The following is a 25,420-nucleotide window of genomic DNA, read 5'->3' as shown; positions in this document are numbered from 1 at the left end:
GGGAGCCACATGCATCTCATTACTCTAAACCTGTTGGTGTGCACTTTACATTTCTATTGAAAAGAATAATGTTTGGAGAGTATTACAAACATTATCATGTCTCTTCTCATCTGTTCTGCCTGATCCACAAAGGCAACTTCTTCCTTGATGGTTCAGACAATGAATAATATTCTGTATATAACCAGACTAAGTAAGACAGATAATGAGTAGATAGTCCTTTAAAAAAAACTTTCTTTCCCTTTCAGAAAATGGCACAAGGAGTAGAATTTAATCTCATACCATTCAGTCTCACCGGTAGGATATTGGAAGAAAGGATGAGGAAACCTTTATTTGTGGTTCTTTTTAATTTATGTTCTTTTCTTCCAACAAAATGGCAGCTTACAGTTTTAAAATATAACTAAAAACTGTTAATACAAGAATTTTTAAAACAATTAAATTAGCTATCTTGTAAAAAAATAGCCTTCTAGATCTTTGGACAATTACTACAATTTCTTACTACGGCCATATTGTATAAAGATGATGGGAAAAAGTTCTGAAAAACTTGGGATTTTTTGTTACATAATATGGCAGAAGTAGCATTAGTAAAAGGTAAAGGTTTCCCCTTGACATTTAGTCTGACTCTGGGGGGTGGTGCTCATTTCTAATCTGAAGAGCCAGTGTTGTTTGTAGATGCAGTCATGTAGCCAGCATGACTGCATGGAGTGCCATTACGTTCCCGCAGAAGCTGTGCCAATTGATCTACTCACATTTGCATGTTTTTGAACTGCTAGGTTGGCAGAAACTGGGCCTAATAGTGGAAGCTCACCCTGATCCCGGGATCTGAACTGCCAACATTTCGGTCAGCAAGTTCAAAGCTCAGCGGTTGTATCTGCTGCGTCACCAGGGGCTCCATAGGGATAGTAACCTATTGAAAATTTGATTGACTAACTGGGTTCATATTCTTCACCTGCATATAAAGCTCACAAATAAGCACGGACCAATCACTATCTTTTCATCAAACCTACTTCACAAGGTTATTTTGATAAGAAAAAATGAGGAAGATCATATGTGCTACTTCAAGCTCCAGAGAAGAAAGATGGAACATACAAGTAACAAATAAGTACAGACATTCTCCGAGTTACAAACATCTGACTTACAAATGACTCACAATTAAGAAGAGGGGAGTGAGACAACAGGAAGTGAGATAAATCTACCCCTAGCAAGGGAAATTCACTCCTGGAAGAGTTATCATAGAGGGAAAAGTGTCTCAACAGAATTTTTTTAAAAAATAATCTTTATTGAGGTTTTTCATAAAGGATAAAAGAAGAAATATGGGTATGGATAAAAAAAGGGGGGAAGAAAGAAAAGAGAAAAAAGAAAAAGAAGAAAAGAGGTGAGATAAAAAGTCGTGTCTCAACAGAAAATTTATCACCAATTCTTGTTTCAATAGAAAGCTAATTTTTTTTTTCAAAATCCAATTATCACAGGGACAGAAAGTGAGGTGAAATCTTCTGAATAAGGGCTCGGACAGTAAAACAAACACCACAGGGATATTATTATTATTATTATTAATAATAATAATAATAAACAACTTTATTTAATACCCCGCCACCATCTCCCCAATGGGGACTCGGGGCAGATTACATGAGGCCAAGCCCAACAGCACATTACAATAAAGTAAAACCAGAACACAATAACAACACAATAAAATACATATAACATATGAGTACAAAAACGATAAAGCAAAATCATACACAGTAAAATAAAATAACATAACATAACAATAAGCGGGCCACATGTGCAAGATAAAACTAAGATACTAAAAATACTAAAATCGGGATGAGATAGGGATGGAGCAGATTGTTTGTGGGGGAGAAACTCGTAAGGAACAGGGTCATAAATATTGGCCTTCATACAGGTGGGGAAATATACTCTGGGGACAACCCTTCCCGATCCCATCCAAAGCTTTATATGGCTGGAGTTACACTTAAGAACATACTTGTTCTATCTTGTTTGTAACTTGGAAACTGCCTGTAATAAAATGTCACTATAAAAAAGAATAATGACACAAAAGCAGAGAGATTCCTTTGATCCAGGTTAGCAATCATGCAGCGTTCTAGATGCTGTTGAGACTGCAACTCCCAGCAGCCCTAGCCAGCATAGCCAACGATGAGGAATGCTGGGAGTTTAACAGTATCCGAAGGGCTGTATGATCCCCACTGCTGCTTTAGCCAGAATATTTCTTAAGCAAAAGACAGAACCTACTTGGGGAGTGGTAATTCTGGAATGTGATCAATGCGGACCAGCTGTCTTATCCGGAAGCGGCAGAGATGCTGTAGCGATTTCACATTGCTGAACCTAGAGACTGGGTAAAGGAGCTGGACAGGAGTCGGAGGGAGACCTACAAGTTTTAAAGAAATTATTAAAGTAATTGAAGCAGCTTAGGGGAGACAGAAGCAGCAGCTATTAAAATATACCATAATCAGGAACCCAGGACAAAGCAAGTGCAAAAACCAACTAGCTGACTTCTTACACTGGCCATTTCTGCATTTGAAAGACTTCTCTCTTAGTCAGCCTTTGATGTAAATGTGATCTCATTCGTCTTCAGGTTAGGGGCATAATGTGTGAAAAGATATCTGGCTTTACACCTGTTTCACGGTTAAGCTCTTGGATATTCTGCCTATTTTGGAGTACAGCCAAGCACTGGTTCCTGTGCACCCAAGTACTTGATGAAAGAGAAACCAGCTTCCCCAGCACTCTTCCAAAATCTCCAAAACCTTTACCTTCCTGGCTTACATTCTTAACTTCCCACTTTGGAAGCACAGCTTTTAAAAACGGATGGTCATAACAAATTGGGGTTGGGGGGGGGGGGTGAGAGAGACAAGTGTTTACACAAGACTTTTGGAAAGAATCCATAGCTTACCAAATCTGCTTTTTCCCCTTGTGTAAAAAAGCTAGCATCATGCTGGTGACATATCCAGGCACAAGCTGTGTAATAATACATGCAGTGTGGTTTCTTTGGACAATGCACAATAGTCTTGTCCAACAGATGGTGGCATAAGTGGAGGTGTATATTTAAGGCCAATGCACATAGGACAATGTATTGTCAAAAGCTTTTATGGCCGGAATCACTGGGTTGTTGTGAGTTTTCTGGGGTGTATGGCCATGTTCCAGAAGTATTCTCCCCTGACGTTTCGCCAGCATCTATGACAGGCATCCTCAAAGGTTGCCTGCCATAGATTCAGATGAAACATCAGGAGAGAATGCTTCTAGAACATGGCCATACAGCCTGGAAAACTTACAACCCAGCACACAGGACAGCATATTTAAGTATAAAGAAATGGATGTGAGTGTGCATTGCTTCTACACCATCATGCATCTTGAACATTTATCCACATACAATTGGACTATGATGGTATTCAGTATAGCAAATTTCCTAATATTTATTTATTTATTTAAAGCATTTATATTCCGCCCTTCTCACCCTGAAGGGGACTCAGGGCGGAGCACAACATATAAATGACAAACATTCAATGCCGAAACATATTATACCATACACATGCAAAAGCATTAAAATCACATATCTCAACATTAAAATCCACTAGTTAAAAATGTCTCAACAACCATATCGAATTTGGTTGGAATACTAATGGTTCCTATCGCTGCCTCATTGCACAGTCCCAAAGGCTCGATTCCACAGCCACGTTTTTATCATCCTTCTAAAGGACAAGAGGGAGGGGGCTGACCTGATCTCATTAGGAAGGGAGTTCCATAGCTGAGGGGCAATTACTAAGAAGGCCCTGTCTCTTGTCCCCGCCAAACGTGCCTGTGATAGTGGTGGGACCGAGAGCAGGGCCTCCCCAGAAGATCTTAATCTCCACAGTGGTTCATTTAGACTATTTTAAAACAATGTAGGCTTTTAACCATTAAGTCCCAATCGTTGAGCTTGTCTGAAGAAGCAGGGCAAGAAAAACATATCTGCCCATCAGGTTTAAACCAGGATGAAGAACATATGGCCTACTAGGTGCTACTGGAAGAGCCAGCATAGCACAATGGTTTGAGTGTTGGACTATTACCCTGGAGACCAGAGGTTCAATCTCCTTTCAGCCTTGCAAACTCACTGGGGCCCCTGAGACAAGTCACATTCCTTCCCCCTCAAATAAGATGTAGTCCCTCTGTAAAAAATACTTCCAATAAAACCGTGCAATGGTGTTGGCATAAGTAAGAAATGACCTAGAAGCACGCAGAAACATCATGCTATTAAGCAGATACTCCATCACCTCAAGCCCAGCATGGCCAAAGATTAGAGATGGTACCCCAAGATTTGCAGAGCATTCTGAATTAGCATGACACAATGTTCACTGTGCATTCTGAAAGGAGCTAAAGCTAAATAGTAAAGCATATCCTCTGAATGCAAAAAATCTCAGGTTCCTTCTCTGTCAACCTGTAAAAAGTATCATTCACTGTATCCCCAAAAAAGCAGAGCTAACAGTACACTCAAATAGAGCAAATGAAGCAAATGGAGGAAATGGAAGAAATGGGAGCCCCCCAGACCAAGTATTTCAACCGGCCAGCCAGCTCAACAGAAGTCCTGAGAGGGATCTGGCTGGCTGTGTCTAGGAAGTTATATCCAGAACACTGTGGCTCTCTGAATGCTCTGCAATCTTGTCAGCATCTCTCCCTTTGCTTGTGCTGCTCTTTCCAACTGGACAGAAGCACCAAAGCTAAAGCTTGGAGTAGGTTGATAATATCAAGAGTGGTTCTCTTTCAAGCTAAGAAAACACATTTTTTGGACTTGTTTATGCCAGAGAAAAATCACTATATTCTGGGAATATTTCGTGCCTGTTAGTATTTACTACTAATACCAACATGGATGGAATTTTGCAATAGACCCCCCTCCCAAAGAACTAGATAGCATTGTTTTGTTTAATAAATGCAACACAGACACAAAATTATTGCTGTTCTACTACACACCTGGAACCCTGGATCGCAAGAAGTACAGGAACTTCCCGTTTTTGGAGTGCATGATGGCACGCTTTATGAACTCCACTACGGACTGGCAGCGGTCCTCAAATTTGGGGTGACACCAAAGACTGAAAGTTCCTGAGCCAAGAAAGAAAAAATACAAAGTAAACCGAAGGCAGATTACAAACATTCCTATCAAAATAATAGCAATTATCACTAACCAGTGGGTAGAATGCCGACAAACATAGCACACAACATTACACATCTTGAGGCATAGAAACATATGGTGCTTTACATTTACACAAAACACACACTACCCAAAGCCAGACAAGCTATGAATTCACACAAATGGCAGAAAGTCCTATAAACACCTCTCCTATTGCTGATAGGAAAAGTAAGATGTTAAATAATAATAATAATAATAATTATTATTATTATTATTATTATTATTATTATTATTTGCTGCTTTTTCATCACATGCAAGATCTGCTGCCTGAAGTGGTCACCACACTCTGTCTAATAGAAGACTTCAGTTTAAAATCCCTCTCATTTTAATTAAACTCTTATTGAGGAAAGTAGGAATCATTCTAGGTCTGTGCTCTTTCCCCTGTACCCATACTTACCTCTGTAGTGCTCCATTCGGGTGTGATGGGTAATACCCTGTGATCGAAAGCTGAGACTCAGAATGTACCGAGGATCAGAGCTATCTCGAACCAAAAAGGAGCCATCAGGTTTCCCTTTCAGCTTCATTTCAGCATCTTCCCAGTTCATTGGTCCCCAGTACCAACCACACTATTTAAAGCAAGAAAGGGAAAGAGACAGTCTAGTCAGAGGTAAATCAAAATATTTTTCATTAAAATTTGTTAAGCAACAGCAACATTGGAATGTGTCACAACAGGAAACTACTTGCTAACCGAATCAACAAGAAACTATTTCTATTAACTTGTTTCAATAGAAGGTTTTTTAGGAACATTGGAATCCAGCGCCGACTCTCAGGCTTAGCACAGCAAAGGCAGAACTCGCACACTGGACAAAGACGACATTTATTTATTTATTTATTTATTTATATTTATTTATTTATATTATTTCTATCCTGCCCATTTCAGCCCGAAGATGACTCAGGGCGGTATACACAGTCGGCACAATTCGATGCCGAAACAAAATACATACATTGATAAAACAAAAACATCAAGTGCAATTAAACATAAACGACAGTGCATAATAAACAATTTAAAAAGAGACTATGTCCTCTCATTTAAATCATTCAAACATAAAGCAGCACACAACCAAGTTTCCAAGTCCACATGGAAGTCCCAATGTTGGGTTTTAAGTAAGGAGAGTTAAGTAGTTGTTCACTCACATCATGCCATGATTTGGTCACTTTCATCATACCAAAGCTATCACTGAAACAAATTATACACATATGTTCCATACCCTTTGCCAAAAGAAAAATTCTCTTTTTCAAAGCAAATTTTCCTAACCACCCAAGATTTGTTGAGAAGTGGCTCTGCAAAATGCTTCTGTGCCCTCTTTTTAGCCAACACGTTGTGAATCATATTTTTAAGAATTAAAAAATATTATTTTGGACCACCCAAAGATCACACAGTCAATGTTGCACTGACAATACAATCAACTAATTTCATCCTTTTTGCCATTTCCAGGTTACATGTTTCCATCAAACATATTCAGAGAAGGGAGTTACAAGCACCTCTCAAATTAAAAAAAACACAACACTTACTTTTTCTAGCTCCCGCAAACTTGCTGCAAAACTGCTTGAGTCAGGCCGATAGAGAGGGCACTGAAGGTGCTGTGAAGGTTGGCTGTGTACTGCTTCCGGTGCTCTGATTGGGATGATTCTGGGAAATGCGTCTGCAAGGGGAGAGGAAAGACAGTCACTCAAATGTCTCATCAAGGAATAAAAAATGAGGAAGTTAATAGTAGCTGCTAGAGAAGACACTTTTAAAAGAAAGTAAAGAGAAAGAGGCTCAAATCATCCAAGGGAGGCATAAATGACTGTAAGTGCAATGCGGTCTATAGGAGAATGGAACAGACTTTAGATTTGTGGAATCTATTTTCTATTTCATTAGAACCTTGAGATACACAAAGCAGATCCAGACCCCTTTGGCAATGCAATGGGGTCGTCAGATTTGCAATTTATGGAAGGGTATTTATAATTAACAGTCAGAGGGCTCTAGTGCCTTTTAAAACTAAATCTTGCATAATTCCACAGGATGTAGCCATGGCAATTGAAGTGGAATCATGGTGCTATAATTGCATAGTGTGAAAGAGCCACAGGCTCAAAAAAGTACATACAAAACTATGAAACTACATGCCTCCCAACACATACTTAGCCCAGGTATGTGTTTTTAGCACAAGAACTGGCAGATATCCTAAACACTTCCCTCTCTCACACATACACTCACCGCTAAGACAAACTATATCTTGTTATCAGTGGTCTAATTTAGGAGGAAAAATTAACTTCTGTTGCTCACTTTAACCTCCAAAGACCAGAAACACTTGTTGATATCCAGATAACTGCCAACAGATCCTTGTCTAATTTCTGTCCACTTCTGAACTATAAAAGTCCTGAACAGAAACTATCCTAAAGAGTAATATAATTTCATTTCCAATTCACAACTCCTATGTCTATATTTTTGTGGCTTATCCCCAATATTACAAGTTTATTATTATAGTCATTCTATGCTGATCTCCTCTAATACTTTCCTTCCAAGTCCGCAGAAGTCAGAAAGGGAGAAAACAGTGTCACAACTGATATTGCATTCTTTGAACTAATGGAAAAGCATTATGCAAATGTCTGCAGCTATCTATATTGCATGTTTCCTATAGTAAAAAGTGCTGTATTATTTAAAAAAACATTTTTGCAGCTGAAATTTTTAAAACAATAATGTTAATAATACAATAATATCAACATGTTTTAAAAACAGAGGAAGAACTGCTGGATAAAAGACAATCAAGATGTCTCCAAGCAGATGTCCATGGACAACGCATGTCCTAAGGGACAAGTGGAGAAATAGTTTGGCCTCCCACAATCCCTTACTATCAGCCATGTTGGGTAGAACTTCTGTTGTCCTAAGGCAAAATATCAGGAGAGGCAAAGGTTCCTCAGTTCATTCCAAAGACAAGTGTCGCCAAAGACTAAACCCTCCTTCATAGCCTAATGTATCTTATCTCAAATAGAGTTTGGTGGGAGAGAATCCTTCAACATATAGGGAAGAGGCTGGTGCCCAACGATACAGGGAAGTGAAAGTAGATGAGGAAAGAGAAATGGTAACTGGAATAGACAGGGGTACACGCTGTAGTAGCCACAAAACGAAGTGACACAGATGCACAGCATTTCATGGAAGCAGGCCTGGAACTAACATTAAGCAGAAGTAGACAGCTCTGCTGCAAGCAGTAATTTTAAAGCTTTGAAAAAGCATCAAGTTGAAATCTATTTATTATTATATTTTGACTGCATAGGAGAGGAAAAGACCATGTGAGTTATTTCTGAACCCAAATAGCTTCCATGAGTCTCCAACTTGGAGAGAAAAGTTATATTTTTATTGTTGTCATTAATATATCAAGACAGAATAACTACAAACCAATGAATAAGAACTGCTTCTAAAAAAAGAGCCATGGAAAACAAATGTGAATATTTAAGGTAGCATATAATACATAAGTGAATATGTATTATATGCTACCTTAAATATCAACAGTTTTAGCCGTATCAGGAAGGAGATCAAATCCATGCACTGACAACTTTCAGGAGGGAAGTCTTCACACATAGGTCAATTTTAGCAACCCAATTTTTCCAACTTAATTTTTAATACACTGTTTCCCCAATGTATAACAGGTAATTAAACATACATCTCTATTAATGCACACACAGCACACTCATTCAATACATTTTCCCTTTCTTTTTGTCTCTGTTGATTTGGTTTCCTCAGATGGGAAGGTGTTACATAAAAGTAGGTTCCTGTTTATTTAGAAAGAAAATCCAAATTAAACCTGGAACAAAATAGTTACTTGCCAGGATAGGATCTCAATTTTGCAGCTACAAGGAACCACAAACCCACATATCAAGTACTTCAAGGACAAACTGAAGTCAGATATACAGATGGAGCTAAGTGAGTATATATTTATTTAATTGCAGGCTTTTCCAATAAATGGGAAATAATTTGCACAACATATTCTTGTCACCCATAATCTGTTACAGCTTTGATGAATGATGTTAAAAACCATTAGTGGTTATCGAGTCAATTATATTAACGGCATGAGTAATAATTGGCTTCTCATTGTAATTCACAAAACATTACTTGCCAGAAACATTACTTGCCAGAAGAGTTCTGGCTCAGCAAGAAAATCCTAAACTCTTTACTTTACTTTGCTTACTTTAGTTAACATACAGTTCTTCCAAACATTTACAATGGAAAATTAATCAAAATGTTATTTCCAACTCACTAGCCGAAGTGCGATAAAAATATCCCAGAGACATCTACAGGAATCACTGTTTCATATGAGAGAAGACAGGAAGAAGTTACAAAAAAGCCTTGTGATGGGTAAGGTGGAAAGAGACGCAGTAGAATCCTGTGAATGTCACTCTAGGACTTCTAGTGTATACATGTTTCCCACAAAAAATTAGCATCATTAAGAGACAGAGATTTTAAAAACGGTGTGTATCACAAATATATATGGAATGGTTTTCTATCTGTCCCATTTCTTGCACACCGCCTTGTGCCCAAAAATCTATTAATCAAATTGAGAAGCTCGGCTAACTTGGAAATCTTTACAAAAGAAATTTTGAGGATCAAGACTAAACTGACCAGGGGCGTGCGGCGGAGGTGGCGGAGGAAGAGGAAAAGACTGGAGGGACGAAGACCCCATCGGACCCACTAAGACAGATGTAGGCAGTGTCCCACTGATATCATCTAGAAGAAGAACAAAAAAATTTGAGAGTTCCAACCTGGCAAAAAGACACGCCTAGGTTTTCTCAGAGTTTTAAAAAGCAGTCTTGGCCCTTTTGCAACATTAATAAAAATCAATACATATTCCTGTTGAAAGCTTCTCGCTTCTTTCTTAAATGAGCTAACTAGAAACCATTTCATACTATCAGTATTATGGTTAAAAGTTATTTTTCAGGTTTAAAAAAATCCCCAAAAATATGAACAAATTAACAGTCATCTTCCCGAATGACCCTTTGACACAGGTAAGTCAAGATGCTTGTAATCTGTTTGGGGGGATATTCATCATGCTTTAACAATACAAGTAATCACTTCACATAGGCAAAAAGATGTCGGGATATATTATAAACAAGCACACACATTTATACTATTGTTACTGTAAAAGGAAGCAGGTACTCACATAACAATCTGTTTAGTTTTGCAGTACCAGAGTCCATGTCACTTGGAAGCATAAATCTCAATGTGATGAATCCATTTAAATGGAAAGAAGCCATGCATAACTGAAGGGATTTTTTTAATGCTATTATATTTAAAATACAGCAGGTGCCTACAATACGTGGTCTGCCAAGCTAAATGCAGCCTACCAGAGATGCATGGCAGGCAACAGGGAGCTCATTCAACTTTCCATTTTCATTGCTTGCCTAGACAAAAGCAGGGAACCAATAGGGAGCTGTTAATCACCTGCTAAACCAAGGCACGCAACTAGTTGTTTGCATCTGGCTTAACAGGTGACACATCATACAGGCCCAACAAACAGTACTACCCAAAGAAAGAACTTCTGGCCTTGAAATTCATAAAAGGATAGATGTTACATTAGGTACAGAGCTGCCACCACTGTCTCTCTTCTCTGCTTCAACTTCCTGATGACAGAGAAAGAGACAAGACCACAACACTGTTTGTTCCACATATGTAGCAGCACAAAGCTAAACTAAACAACTCCTTAGTCCACCCTTAAATCATACTACTGCAGGCTTAAAAAGCACTGCAACAGTGGGAGTATACAGAATGCAGCAGTATTGGGTGCTGGAACTGGCCCCCTATCTTCCTGGCTTAACAAGTTTTCTGCATTCTGTGGATCACAAGCTATTGTCCACTGATCCAGATAAGACACAACTGTAGTCAATAGGCACAAATATGGCACATTGGGATATATAACCTGCTTGTCCTTCTGCATCAGACAGTTTAAGCAACATTGCTCAAAAGTAATAGCGTCTCAACAGCACCCTCTAGAAATGTTGAGCCACCACCAACATCATCCCCAGAACAGAGTGATTCGAGTTGCAGTCCAGCACTTCTGGAGGTTGACAGGTTGAGAAAGGTGGATAGGGATCTTATTCTAATGCTTATTCCATTTCTTGTTGCTTTACATACAGGCACATGAAAAGGAGTACTTCAAAGTGAAATTCAAGGAAGACAAGGGGGATAAAATGCCATCCCAAAAGATTAGCTAAATCCAAATGGATTTTAAGTTTTAAACTCTTCCAAGGGAAAATGTGAAACTCAAGACACGTGCAAGTGAAAACAACAAGATCAAAGAGACACAGCTGCTCTGAAAGGAAATTAAATTAAACCTAAAACAAATCTTGAATTTCAGTCAGATCCATAAATGAACATTGAAAATGGCCTGTGTTTAGCCATCACCTCAGCATTAAGCACTGGAATATTGTGAATGCTATAATGTTATATCAGTCCTAGGAAACAGCCAAACATAGGCAACTTTAAAACTTCATAAACAGCAACTCCAGGTGTAAAGGAAAAGAGACACATCAGCCTGCGTAATTCCTTACTCTTCCCCACAAGTAACAGAATTGTGCAAAGCATGCACATTTACTTAATTAATGCAAAGGCTATAGATATTGGCTATTCAGTTTGCATTGTGTGGGCAGAATTTGGAGTAGAGAAAGAAAAAAAGGACAAGCATGCTTCAGCAGAGAATGCACATAGGACAGCCTTGTTACAAATTTATCTCTTTGATTATAAGCGAACACAGCACACATATGGGGGTGGGGATCTAGGGTCCATATTTATCCTCCTCTGAATTTAGGTAGGTTGTATCTGCCTTCAAACCTAAAGAAAAAAATCCATTACATAAATAGCAAATTAGTCACCCAATATGCCAAATCTTTTTCAAAAAAGGAAATCCAAGAAAGTCCTGTTTCTCAGAAATAAAAGATGGGACAGGTTTGTTTGTTTTGTCGTGTCAGGAGCGACTTGAGAACTACAAGTCGCTTCTGTTGTGAGAGAATTGGCCGTCTGCAAGGACATTGCCCAGGGGACACCAGGATGGTTTGATGTTATCATCCTTGTGGGAGGCTTCTCTCATGTCCCCGCATGAGGAGCTGCAGTCTATAGAGGGAGCTCATCCGCCTCTCCCCGGATTCGAACCTGCGACCTGTCGGTCTTCAGTCCTGCTGGCACAGGGGTTTAACCCACTGTGCCACCGGGGGCTCCCGATGGGACAGTGAAAGATGGGGAAAAAGTCAGAGCTAGTTCTAACAAAAAAAGATTTGGAAGAAAATATGAGGTTTATCTAAAATCACATGAGAAAGCAAGCTGTACCCAAAAGGCTGAGGCTTCGTCGTGGGGGAGGTGGTGGTGTAGGAGGATGTGGAGACGTTAGACCACGCTGAGAGATATCCACATCCACCAGCGACACTGTCTCACCTGAAAAAGGGAAGAAAAATTCTTATTAGAACCAATAGTACAGGCAATCTTCTACCCACCATCCTGACTATACCTGCATGCAAGAAGCTCAGAATTGAGATCATCTGACCACAGTAAGACATAGGCTCTATATCACAGGCATGGGAAAACTTCGGTCCTCCAGGTGTTTTGGACTTCAATTCCCAGAAATTCCAATCAGCTTATCAGCTGTTAGGAATTATGGAAGTTGAAGTCCAAAATACCTGGAGGGCTAAAATTTGCCCATGCCTACTCTATATGGAACTGCCCTTGAACAGTGTTCAAAATTGCCACTGGTACAAAATGCAAACAGCAAGATAGTTTTCCTGGGTATATTTTCAGGCTATATGACACTGATCTTTCAAGTGTACTGGTTGCTGACTTGTTTATTAAAAAGCCACCTTTTGGGTTAGAAGTGGTCCCATCTGGTCAGATTTCATATAATCTTAGCTAATCCTCCATTAATGGCTTTGTCCTCTCAACCAAGTTATTGAGAAAGTGTACATTAATCCTCTGGGGAGTTGGATGGTTAAATAGATGCTGGCAGTATCCCAGTTGCAATGCTTCTCAATGGCTGCTCCTAGGCTCTGCAACTACCTTCCCAGGAAGATAAGACTATCTTTCCTATCTTTCCACAAGCAGGTGAAAACCTGTTTAATCCAGCAGGCCTTTAAATGATTTTACAGGGAAAATAGCCCCTGTATAATGTTCTGGATTTCTATTTGATGCTGTTTTAATCTGTTTTATGATGGCTTAATTGTTGTTTTTAAACTTTTGTATGCTATTATTTTTATGATGTTTGATTTAACACTTGTAAATCATAAAAGGTCAACATATAAGAAGACTATTATGAATTAAGGGAAAGAGATATAAACCAGCAGATAAGGATAGCCATTAATACTGCTGGATTTGGTCCCTGAGAAAAACTGATACCATTTTCCATTGCCAGTTAGGTCACTCTATAGCACCCTTGACGATATTGTCGGGGGGGAATGGGATATGTTTCCTAAGCAATTGACTTCAGCTCTCAGAATCCCTATATTGGATGAAGCTTCTAGGAGTTGAAGGTTCAAGCAGAAGAGGAGAAATTAGAATTACTGCACTAAAGGATTCCATGGATAATCACTCTCACACACATATATGCAGAGACATGTAAAATATCAAAATGATTGTTTGTTTTTGTTTTTAAAATAGAAAAGTGAACCACCCCAAAGCCAGCTAGAACATTTTCCAGTCAGCATTATTACTGTGTTTTACCTTAAAGACTCTTGCAATGACACATTATACATCCACTGCTTTTTTAAAATTAGAGAAAAAAGGCATACTCACCTGTGAAGAGGGGACCAAAAACAACGGGAGAAAAGGCACTTTGTGTTCGCATCAATCTTGGCTTTCTATAAGACAGACAGAGGAGACTATAAATAAGGCAATTCTGGATCCATGTTAATCCCAAGAGCCTCATTCCTTCCCTCCTACACCATGAGCCATAGACCTACCTCTATCCATTATTATTTATAAAAAGAGTACGTGAAGGAGCTGACGACATAGGGAGATCCATTATGTTTATGCTACTTAGGCTGTAAATTACTTTTAAAACGGCAGTAAAGCCAGAATATAAGGAACTAAGAACTAAATAATCTAGTTTCTTCAAAAATAATTTAGCTTCTTCACACATACCCAATGCAGTCTGAACAAGTGTAATTCTTACTCTTTACACATGTCACGCTTGCTCCAGAAATAACCACTTTGACTGCAAGATTGAAGCGTTCTGGTCTAATTCAGAAAAAAAGCTTGCCTCAGCCATACAAGTTTTGCATATTCTTTAGAGACTCAATTCCTCAGTTTAAGAACTAAGATACAATTAAACAGTCGCTTTTCACAAAAGTAGTTATTAATCCCAGTACTAGAAAGAATATGAGGAAGTGTTCATTTCCATTTTTCAAGGGCACTGACTCCCCAGTATTATTTTCCTTTCAGGCTAAGCTCCCTTTCTGAGTAAAACTGCTCATTGTATAAAAAAGTAAAAAGGGATTCATCCTTGGATCAAGCTTTATAAAGTAAAGTTACTACGAGGAAGTAAAACCTTTCAATGATGTCTGCCCATAGCACACCAATACAATCTAGGGGTGACACATGAACCACTATGGGGGGAATCCTGGTTTACAAAAATATTAATTTTGTAACAACTTTTAACCAGAACTTGGTATCACTTCAACACTGCAGGAGTTGTAGTTTTACAATGTGTTTAGACTTCTCTGCCAAGCAATGTTGATGCCTCAACAAACTACAATTCCATGAATTCCACAGCAATTAACCATAGCAGTTGAAGTGATGTCATATTCCATTAATTCTACAGTGTAAATGCACCACTAGTGAGTTTTATGTATGAACATGAATATCAACCCAGGAATCCTTAGTGTGTCACATCATCTCACTTTTTTATATCTTCAATAACAAAGAGTCCTATCAGCACTACTGGCCATCTGCTTCAGCATAAGACGTTTTGTTGCCTAAGGCAGAACACTAATCCCTGCCTGCTCAAAAGTCAAGGCACCTGGCACCAATTGATTCTGAGACCAATTCTGGAACCAGAAGAACCTCAAAACAATTCTCCTTCTAATAGTAAAAATTCAATACTACAGATAATGAATAACATCTCTTTTAGGATATCCAAAAGCACTGCCTTATTTTCTCCCATAACAGATCTCCCTTAGAGTTACTTTAATCCAGAAAAGACTTAACCTCACCACCAGCCTGGATTTGTTACTAGATGTTTTGGTACGTTGACCTTCAGAAAGTTAGTTGCATGCTCTCAGCCTCAGAGGAAGATAATGGCAAATCTTCTCCAAACAAATCTTGCCAAGAAAACCCCATAACAAATCTCTGTTAGAGTTACTTTAATTCAGAAATGACTTAAAAGGCCCAAAACTAGAACAAGTAGAGTATCCCTTATCCCAGTGGTTCTCAACTTGTGGGTCCCCGGATATTTTGGCCTTCAACTCCCAGAAATTCTAACAGTTGGTAAACTGGCTGAGATTTCTAGGAGTTGTAGGCCAAAATGCCCTGGAGACCCACAAGTTGAGAACCACTGTCTTATCCGATATGCCTGGGACTAGAAACATTTTGGACTTCCAATTTTGGAGTACCCGTCTTTTCATACATACACACTCACATAACAAAATGTCTTGTAAATACAAGATTCGTTTGCGTTTCTTATACATCTTATACACATAGCCTGTTAATAATTTTATACAATATTTTAAAACAAAGTTTGCATACATTGAACAATCAGGCAGTATCTCAGTTCTGGATTTTGAAGCCTTTCAGAATTCCAGATAAGGGATGCTTAACCTGTACTATTGCGTTTAACATGAAACTGGCCTACATGACAGCAACAAAGAAAAAAGAAGGCGTGCTTCCATCCTCTTAGATTTCCTGAGTCAATAATCTCCAAACCCACAAATTACAGACATTCAGCTTTTAATGTCTTGCTTAATCTTTTTTCCTCCTCCTTTCAACCTCCTGTTAAAATTATTGGATGCTCAAAAGTTTACTCATCACTGAAAGAAATAAAGCATTGGTCCTAAAAAAAAGTTAATGAACGGCATGTTTCTGAGATTTTCCCCCAGTGAAATAACATGAGGACTCAGGATTTTTGTGTAATTCCCGATCTCTGAACATTACTGCATCACCAGAACTGGCAAGATTTTTAAAAGATTTTTTTTATGTATTATGAAGAAAAAGTTAGTATCTATGTGCCATCTAACCACTTGCAGACAATTCCATTAATTCAATAAGAATTTCTTAAGAAAGGAGTGTGCAGAGTTTTGTTTTTGCCATTGCCTTCATGTGGAATACCACATACAACACGTGGTTTTCCTTGGCAATCCCCCACCCAGGCATCAACAAAGCCTGACTCTACTTAGCTTTTAAGATTGGACAAGATTTGATGCCTTCAATCATTAAGCTGAAGTATCCCTCCCTCCACTCTGTCTCTGCAATTAACTGTTTTGCCTTCCCATTGTCACTTTAGCCATCCATTCTGAAATACAAACCCTTCTGCTGGGTACAATGTGTGAATTCTATAGTTCCCTCTATTCCCAGTTTGCAGGCTGGGAGACTGTAGATAATTTAACCAAAAACTGAACCATTCTCATACAAAAGATGATGAGCAGGCACAGAAATTGATGGATTGTGCATAGGTATATGTAGAGCCAACATGCAGTGGTTTCAGTGATGGAACTGGACTCTGAGGGATGAAAGTCCAAATCTCTGATCAACAATGGAAATTTTATGGATGACTTTGGGCACGTCAAGTAGAATGGATGTTGTGAGGCAAAAAGCAAATTGATGGATTCTTGCATATTTTTCCTGACTCATTCATGATAGAATTCTCCCATTTCAGATGGAAGTTGTCAGTTTAGCTTATCTGCAAATTAGGTGCTTTATTTTCATTCAGAGTTCCTGCAGGAAAAGGGTGGGGAGCCTTTGGCCCTCCAGATGTTTAGCATTTCTAATGGCAATAATTCTTGCTATTAGACATATTGGCTGGTGCATTGGAACGTGAAATGCAAAACTCCTGCACTGGACAAACTGTTTTGTTCCCCTCCTGTTTAAAATAACTATCTCACCTACAGAGGTGAAATGTACTTGATTTATTTTCCTTGAAAGAATTGTGTTCCTGCTATCAAATTTCATCAAAAGTAAAGGAAGAACAAAATACACTGTATCCAATATCACAACTAATTGTTCAGCCAACATTGCCAACATCATGGTGCCAGATGCTCAGGAAAAAATCCACATGTTGTTGTAATTTACAAAGGACACTTTGGCCTTATGCATTCTCTTAGATCACAAAGTATTTTAAGTAGCCCACCCTTCAAATAGTAAATAGTTTTAGAAATAGTTTTAACCATCCTTTACTTATTGATTTTACATCTTATGTATTCATTTTAATGAGATTTTAACGAGCGACAAATTGCTTTCATAATTGTAATCTTTACTTCTATTTTAATATTTATATTTTAAAGGTTTTTTTAACTGTATAGTTTTTAAGGATGTCAGCTGCTTTGAGTTTCATTCTTGGAATACAACTGGATATAAATATTACCATAGTAATAATAATTTATTAATACATTTGTGTGTTCTTACTATTAATTTGTAAAATATATAATCATCTCACACACAACTCTAAGATGAAAAAGGTGTGACATATAACCATCTTCTGCTGTTTAATCCAGCAATCCCCAAACCTTGGTCTTCTGGGTATTTTATATTTCATCTCCCAGAAGTCTCAGCAGACTTGATGAACAGATTATTGTGAGATTTTAATAGGAGATGGATGATGGTAGGAAGCTGTAAGGATAAGGAGTAGCAGACATGGGAGGCTAGAGTGAATGAGGTGTGCCTGTGAAGTTACTTTTTCTGTAGCTAACCGAAATTTAATTGTATTGGCTTGATTTTATGACTCTTTGTTTCCAAGAGCCCACATGGCCAAGAAGAAGAGTCGCCTCTGCCTACATAGATATCCCTCCAAACCATCTGAACTGACAACAACAAAAACAACATCTTGACAATAAGGAGGCCTGTGACTCAAGCAGTATCATTGTTTGCCTCCTCCAGTATTGCTGGATGGAGAAGCCCTTATGTGAGTACAGCTTGTCTCTTATGCAGCTAAGAATGATATTCTAAAATGTGTCTGACAGTGCTGGCAAATTATAACCTATTTTCCTTTCAGGCAGTCCCCAAATTACGAACAACAAAGGTTCTGTAGGTTTGGTCTTAAGTTGAATTTGTAGGTAAGCTGGAACAGATACATTTTTAGTGCAACTCCAGCTGTGTGTGTGTGCGTATGCACATGTGTGTGTATGTGTATTAGCCTATCTTTGGCTAACATAGGGATGGGTGACCACTCCTGCAGTGTTTGTTCTGCTGTCTGTGTCCCTGTTTAGAAGGTATCACTTCACTTTCTGTCCATGTGATAACTGAATTTTGAAAAACTTAGCTTGTTGTGGAAACAAGAATTGGTGATAAAGCTTACATTGATACACCTCAGTCCACTAATGCCCAAGTTCCTGCAAGCCAACTAATCCATCTATAGTAAAGGTTTCTCAGTGTCTCCAAAAGATAATACAAAAATTCCTTCAGTCCTCTGTTCATTAATGCCCAGGTTCCTGCAAGACAAGCACTCCATCTGCATGGAAGGTGTCTCAGGGCTCACCCAAACAGGGCAATGATTGCAGGAACTCCCGCAATAAAGGAGGAGCTGTCCAGACAAAGTTCTGGACAGTCCCACATTAATTCGCTACAAACCAGGAAAAGCCCGATTTATAGTGAATTAATTTGATAGTGGATTTATTCCATGCCTTCTCGGCTAGTCCCGAGAGGTCTGGACAATCCACCCCAGTAAGCACGCGCTTTCTGGGGTGGGTATGGACAGGTCCTCAAAAAACATCCGCGGGTTTTTTTAATGCAGGCCTGTCTGGATCCAGCCTCAGTATCTTAGAAAAAGAATGCAGGCAGTCCTCAAGTTACAAGCAAGATACAGCTCTTTGGATGAGAATTCTAGAAACCTATTCACACTACAAATCCCAAGTTTTCATAAAATGAAACCAAGATATTTCAAATGGGGCCATAGTGCTATACCTGTATAGTGTAAGATTCCCAGAACCTACAATAGGAATGAAGAATTTGTTAGACAACACATTCAAACAATCTTTCACCAGTGACTCCATTGGCCAGGCCTGACCTGACATCTAACAACATATGAAAGTCTATTTGCTCCCCATAACAGATAACCAACTTTCAACAGTTACCCTTTTTCACAATTTCACATTCTCGTCACAAGAAATTAAAACTTCAATTGCAAGAATACTAGATGTTGGAAGTTACATCTCTGGGGCACAGACTTTGGAAGCAAAGGCAATCTGTCAGACTTAATAACCTATCTATAGCAAATAATAATCTAATCTAAATCTGGCTGGCTAGTAGATCAAGCATAAACTCTTTCCAATCACCAACAAAACTTAAATGGCACTAACTGAACCTAAGATCTACATTCTACTGAGACTACATATAACTGAAAAGTGGATTCTCTTTAATACCAACGAGATAACAACAAGCAGCCAATTTTCTTTTAACAATTTGTCATCACCTTTTGCCCAAGAAGCCAATACTCTGCCCACAGCAATTAGTCAAATGTACAGGTGGACCATCCCTTACCTAAAATCCAAAATATTCCAAAATCCAAAACTGTCCATATGACAAAGACAATGACAGCTTTGCTTTCTTGGGGTTAAACATAAACAACCCTTGTTTCATCCAAAACTATTTAAAATATGTATAGAACACTTACAAAACAAATATGAATTTCATATTGAGAATTGGATCCTATCTCGTTATGTTGTTGCTGACCCTGTCACGTGGTTTTCTTGGCATGATATGTTCAGAAGAGGATTGCCATTGCTTTCTTCTGAGAATTGGTGTGTGATTTGCCCAAAGGAATCCAATGGGTTTCCATGGCTGAGGGACTCAAATTTGAATACACATGTCTCACTCTGTGTGTGTACAAATATAGATATATCAAAATCTGAAAGAATCTAAAATCCAAAACATTTCTGGTCCCAAGCATTTTGGACAATATGATCACTGACTGGGGATAATTGAAGAGCTGCAGACCAGTCCATCTAGAAGGTACTAGGTAGTGGAAGACTGACTGAGCGTGCGTCTACACTAAATGCAGTTTGACATCACTTTCCCTGCCCTGGCCACATTCTGTAAAATCCTTGGATTTGTACTTTGGTGAACAGCATTCTTTGACAGAGGACACTGAAGTCCTTGTAAAACTACAACTACCATGATTCCATTGCAATGAGGTGTGGCAGTTACCGGTGTCAAACTGCATTCATCATACAGTGTAGTAGATCCCTGGACTGCTTTTCCTCAACCTCTAGAGACAGATCAGAGATTAGACTGCCCTCTCCTTTCCAAACACATTCTCAGGCCCCTTCAATGCCATATAAAATCCAGATTATCTGCTTTGTAACATTGATTATATGGCAGTGTAGAAGGGGCCTCAAAGAACCCAAGCTTAACAAGTCACCCAGAAAGTTCCCCCCGCAGACATGCTCAAGAGGAAAATGAATGCAGTTTGACACCACTTTAACTACCACAATTCAATGACATGGAATCACACGAGATTTTCACAAGGCCCTTAGTCTGCTCTGCCAAAGGGAGCTGATACTGCATCCAAGCTACAATTCCCAGGATTTCACAGCATGGGGTTAAGGCTGTTAAAGTATCAGGCTGCATTCATTCTACAGGGCAGATGTGCCCACTTTAACTGCTTTGGCTCAATGCTATGGAATCATGGCAATTGCTGTTTTACAAGGCCTTGAGCCTTCTCTGCTAAACAGTGCTGGTGCCTCAGCAAATTAGGATCCCAGGATTCCATAACATAGCAATTCAAGTGGGGTCAGATTCATTCTCCAGTACAGATGCACCCCTAGACTCTGCCTTTCCTCAACTCATCTCTGTCCTGTACATTTAATGCGTATTTTGTAGAAATGTGTTTTAATATGTGTCGTTTATAGAACTACATTTGAATATGTGTTCATAGAATTTTTGCAGTGTTGGTGTGTTTTCACTTTGCTGTGATCCATCACAAGGAGAGGTGGGTAAGAAATAAAATTATTATTAGTAGTAGTATTTCATAGAAATATGTTTTAATATGTATCTCTTATAGAACTATATTTTGATATGTGTGTTTATAGAATTTTTGCAATGTTGGTGTGTTTTGACTGAACTGGGACCCACCACGAGGAGAGGCAGGTAAGAATTAAAATTACTATTATTATTATTATTATTATTATTATTATTATTACCCTCTTCCTACAGAATTGCTAAGAGGGTGCATCTACACCAGCCATGGGCAAACTTCAGCCCTTCAGATGTTTTGGGCTTTACCGCCACAATTCCTAACCACCTACTGGCTGTTAAGAATTGTGGAAGTTGAAGTCCAAAACACCCGGAGGGCCAACGTTTGCCCATGCCTGATCTACACAGTAGAAATAATGTCACTTGTACCACCATGGCTCCATGTTATGGAATAATGGGAGTTGAAGAGCAACAAGGCCTTTACGCTGTCCTGGGCACAGAGTGCTGGTACCACAACAAACTACATCTCACTACGACATGCGAGTGTGTAGAAGAGCAAAGTACAGACCACCTATTACAATGCAGTCTGTGCCCCGCCACATGGAAAACCTTCTTATAGCAACACCAGAGGCACTCCGAGTCAAAGGACTGATAAAAGGACATTTAGTATAATGCCAAACTTTAACTTTGTTTGTGTTTTTAAATACATTACAACTGTATCTTCAATTTGCTTCTGGCACAATATATAAGTGAAGGTTGAGCACAGAATCATGTTAAAAGACCCAGCCATTACTACAGAAGTGTTCTCTCAAGTAGAAAAAAATATCAGTTTCTTTAATCATGCTTTTTTTACTTTAATGGGCGGGGGAGGAGGGCTGTGCCTCTAAATGCCAAGTGTTTAAACTTTGTGCTTTTAAATACATTGCAACTGTATCCTCAGTTGGCTTGTGACACAATAAATACCAAACTACAACTCCCAAAGATTACATAACATGGAGCCATGGCCCTTGAAAGTGGCGTCAAAGTACTCTAACACAGTCAGGAATGGGTAAACTTGAACCCTCCAAGTGTTTTGGACTTCGACTCCCACAATTCCTAACAACCTTGTCGGAGTTGAAGCCCAAAACACCTGGCGGGTCCAAGTTTGCCCTGCCTGGTATAGGTGCATCTTGGGGCCCTTCCAGACAGCCCTATATCACATAATATCAAGGCAGAAAATCCCACAATATCTGCTTTGCACTGGATTATTTGAGTTCACACTTTGGGGCCTTCCACACAGCCCTATATCCCAGAATATCAAGACAGAAAATCCCACAATATCTACTTTGAACTGGGTTATTTGAGTTCATACTTTGGGGACTTCCAGACAGCCCTATATCGTATAATATCAAGGCAGAAAATCCCACAATATCTGCTTTGAACTGGGTTCTTTGAGGTCACACTTTGGGCCCTTCCACACAGCCCTGTATTTCAGAATATCAAGTGAGAAAATCCCACATTATTTGAGTGTGGACTCAGATAAACCAGAACATTTGTGTATTAACATTACATTTATAGATATCTGTGTAGAGAACAGAGTTGAACATCACCTTCAGACGCCAGAGATGGGTATTCCCAAGAATGTTTATTACATGTTAAAGTTTGTTAAGTTAAAGTTTGTCCATACGACAATGTTTGTTATGTTAAAGTTTGTCCATACGACCTTTGGAAGATCCAACAAATTATTTTGAAAAACTTGTATATTATGTTGGTTACACTGTTGTAAATTGTCCCTAAGTGTTTACTACCCATGTTTGTGTATTATATGAGTTAGTTTGGTATTTTTCCTCATTACTCCAATTGGTATTTGTGCTGTAGTTTATAGTAAAAGGAAATTTGTGTATTAACATTCTGGGATATAGGGCTGTGTGGAAGGGCCTTCAGATAATGTGGGATTTCCTGCCTTGATATTCTGGGATATAGGGCTGTGTGGAAGGGCCCTAGGACTTCAGCAACCTGGCCAAGCCTGCCAGAGGTGCCTACCTTGGGCCCTTCCACACAGTCCTATATTCCAGAATATCAAGGCAGAAAAATCTCACATTATCTCCATTGGAATAGATGGTGGATTGTTTTGTTTGTTTTTTGTCGTGTCAGGAGCAACTTGGGAAAACTGTGCTATAGGGCTGTGTGGAAGGGCCCTCAGATAATGTGGGATTTCCTGCCTTGGTATTCTGGGGATATAGAGCTGTGTGGAAGGGCCCTGACTCTGGAGTATTTCTACTGCTGTAGATGTATCCACTGACAGGGGAATTCTATGACGCTCAGAGGTGAAGGGCTCTTGATCTTCAGCCGCTCTTTCCTCTTACCTGCCCGAGTCTGGTTCGCGGCACCCCGGATGGGACACATCGGGAAGGCTCCCCGCCGTGCCCGCGTTCCCTGGGGCGGCCGAAGCAGCGGCGGCGGCGGCTTGCAGAAGTTCCTTTTCCCCGCCCCGACGCGTTCCCCCCGAGGCGGCCGCTCCGCTGCAGCTTTTGGTGCGGAAAAGGCGGCTGAGGCGGACCTTGAAGGAGCCTTTCCTGGACGGGGTGGAGGGCCGCTTCGGGCCTGGCGAGGCAGGAGACGCCGGGGCTTGGGAGTAGCGGCCGGCCCCGATGTTAGCCGGGGTGGGGGGTTCCGCCTGCCCCAATGTTGTTGTTGTTGATGTTGCCGAAGCCTCTCCTCCTCCTCCTCCGCCCTCGCCGTCCTCCTCCTCCTCCTCTTCGGGGCCGAGGGCTTCCAGGACCAGCAAGGCGTCGCTGGTCTCCTCGGGGAGCGAAGGCGGCGGCGGGGCCTGAGGCGAGCAAGGGCAGGCGCCGGGGGGTTTGCCGGGCGCCCCGAGCGCCAGGGCGGCGAGCTGCAACTCGAGGCCGGCGCCTGGGGGGAAGAGTAGGCCGCCGGCCGCGCCGTTCCAGCACCGCCCGGCTGCGGGTTGGCAGTGGCATCCCTTCGGAGGGGCGTCGAGGAGGGAGCAGCGGGGCTGCGGAGGAGGCGGCGGAGGAGGCGGCTGCTGAGGCGGAGGCAAGGCCGGGGACCCCGACGCCTCGCCCGAGCGGAAGACCAAGAGCTGCGAGCCCCTCAGGCCGCCCGTGGCTTCCCCGACCACGGCGCCACCCACGGCTGAGGCCGACTCGGCGCCGCCGTAGCCCAGGAAACGACTCAGGACCCGGTAGGAGGCCGCGGCCGCAGCAACAGCCTCGCCTCCAGGCTCCGCCGTCGCTGCCGCCGCCGCCGCCCCTCCTCCTCCGGCCCGCTGCATGGCGCTACGAGAGGCCGCGCATTGCATGGAGCCGGCCTGGGAGCCAGAGCCAGCCCGAGGCTTTTCCCCTCAGCCCGCCGCTTACGGGCCCGCCCGAGCCCCGAGTGGGTGTGCACACGCCCCGCGACTTCCTCTTCCGGCGACGCGCCGCCCAATAGCAGCGCAGCCTCCTCCGACTCGCTCCCTCCGCTCCGAGGCAAACACCGACGTCGCCAAGCCCCGCCCCCTATTATAGCCAATCGGCGACGTCTCTTTTTGTGAAGCCACGCCCCTCCCTCAGTCTGCCTCGCGCTTTCTCCCCAACTCCAGGCCACGCCCTCTCTCCTCCCTTTCCGAAGCCACGCCCCTTACTTCCCTAGAAGCCACGCCCTCTTGCAAGAGAATCCTCACACTTAGGCCATTTATTATGTGGGGATCAGAATACATTGTGGCAAGTGCTTAGTAGTATGGGCAGGCCTGTAGCGAGGGGGTGGTTTTAGGGGTTCAACCCCCCCTCCCCCGAAATGTTTCAGATTTTTTTAAAAAAACCTGGTTTACTCATGAATTTTAACTGGTTAACCAAATCCCCATGCTGCTAAGTCTATGAGATGCAAGAAATTAAGAGTCCCTCCAGAACTGCAAGCACTATCTCAGGCAAATATTGACAATTTATTCACACTGTCATTACTTGCAGGAATAGCCGATGTAGAGAAGCAACCAAGTTGGGTGTGTTTGTGTTGAATGCTCTCATTAAGGAGGCCAGACTTGGTGGAGGTGGTTGACAGGGGCGGAGCTGCGGGCTATTGAAGGCTGCTCTGCCCCCTGCTATGCTCTTTGCTTCAGTGTGAGATAGGAGGCAGGTTTCAACCCCCCCCCCCGTGAAATTTTCAACCCCTCCCGAAAATTTTTTCTAGCTACGGCCCTG

General features: G+C 40.9%; 1 protein-coding gene across 2 annotated transcripts in view; it reads right to left on the bottom strand.

Annotated features, from left to right (window-relative positions):
- SOCS7 (suppressor of cytokine signaling 7) overlaps window positions 1-24,689 on the bottom strand; it is a 33,719-nt gene extending 9,030 nt beyond the window's left edge. The window contains exons 1-8 of one of the 2 annotated variants that reach the window (XM_060780914.2): window positions 23,588-24,689; window positions 13,917-13,981; window positions 12,465-12,569; window positions 9,768-9,872; window positions 6,683-6,813; window positions 5,568-5,736; window positions 4,954-5,082; window positions 2,245-2,380 (exon numbers count right to left, since the gene is read on the bottom strand). In XM_060780914.2, the coding sequence (XP_060636897.2) occupies window positions 2,245-2,380; window positions 4,954-5,082; window positions 5,568-5,736; window positions 6,683-6,813; window positions 9,768-9,872; window positions 12,465-12,569; window positions 13,917-13,981; window positions 23,588-24,543 (1,796 nt within the window). In that variant the 5' untranslated portion in view covers window positions 24,544-24,689. The remainder of the gene's footprint in view (window positions 1-2,244; window positions 2,381-4,953; window positions 5,083-5,567; window positions 5,737-6,682; window positions 6,814-9,767; window positions 9,873-12,464; window positions 12,570-13,916; window positions 13,982-23,587) is intronic. The other variant, XM_060780915.2, reaches the window with a different exon arrangement.
- Between the last annotated feature and the right edge of the window lie 731 nt (window positions 24,690-25,420).

This window comes from Anolis sagrei, chromosome 6, assembly GCF_037176765.1.
Source record: "Anolis sagrei isolate rAnoSag1 chromosome 6, rAnoSag1.mat, whole genome shotgun sequence".
Classification (NCBI taxonomy): Eukaryota; Metazoa; Chordata; class Lepidosauria; order Squamata; family Dactyloidae; genus Anolis; species Anolis sagrei.
The sequence above is the reverse complement of the archived record's forward strand: the minus strand, read 5'-3'. Positions and strand labels throughout refer to the sequence as shown.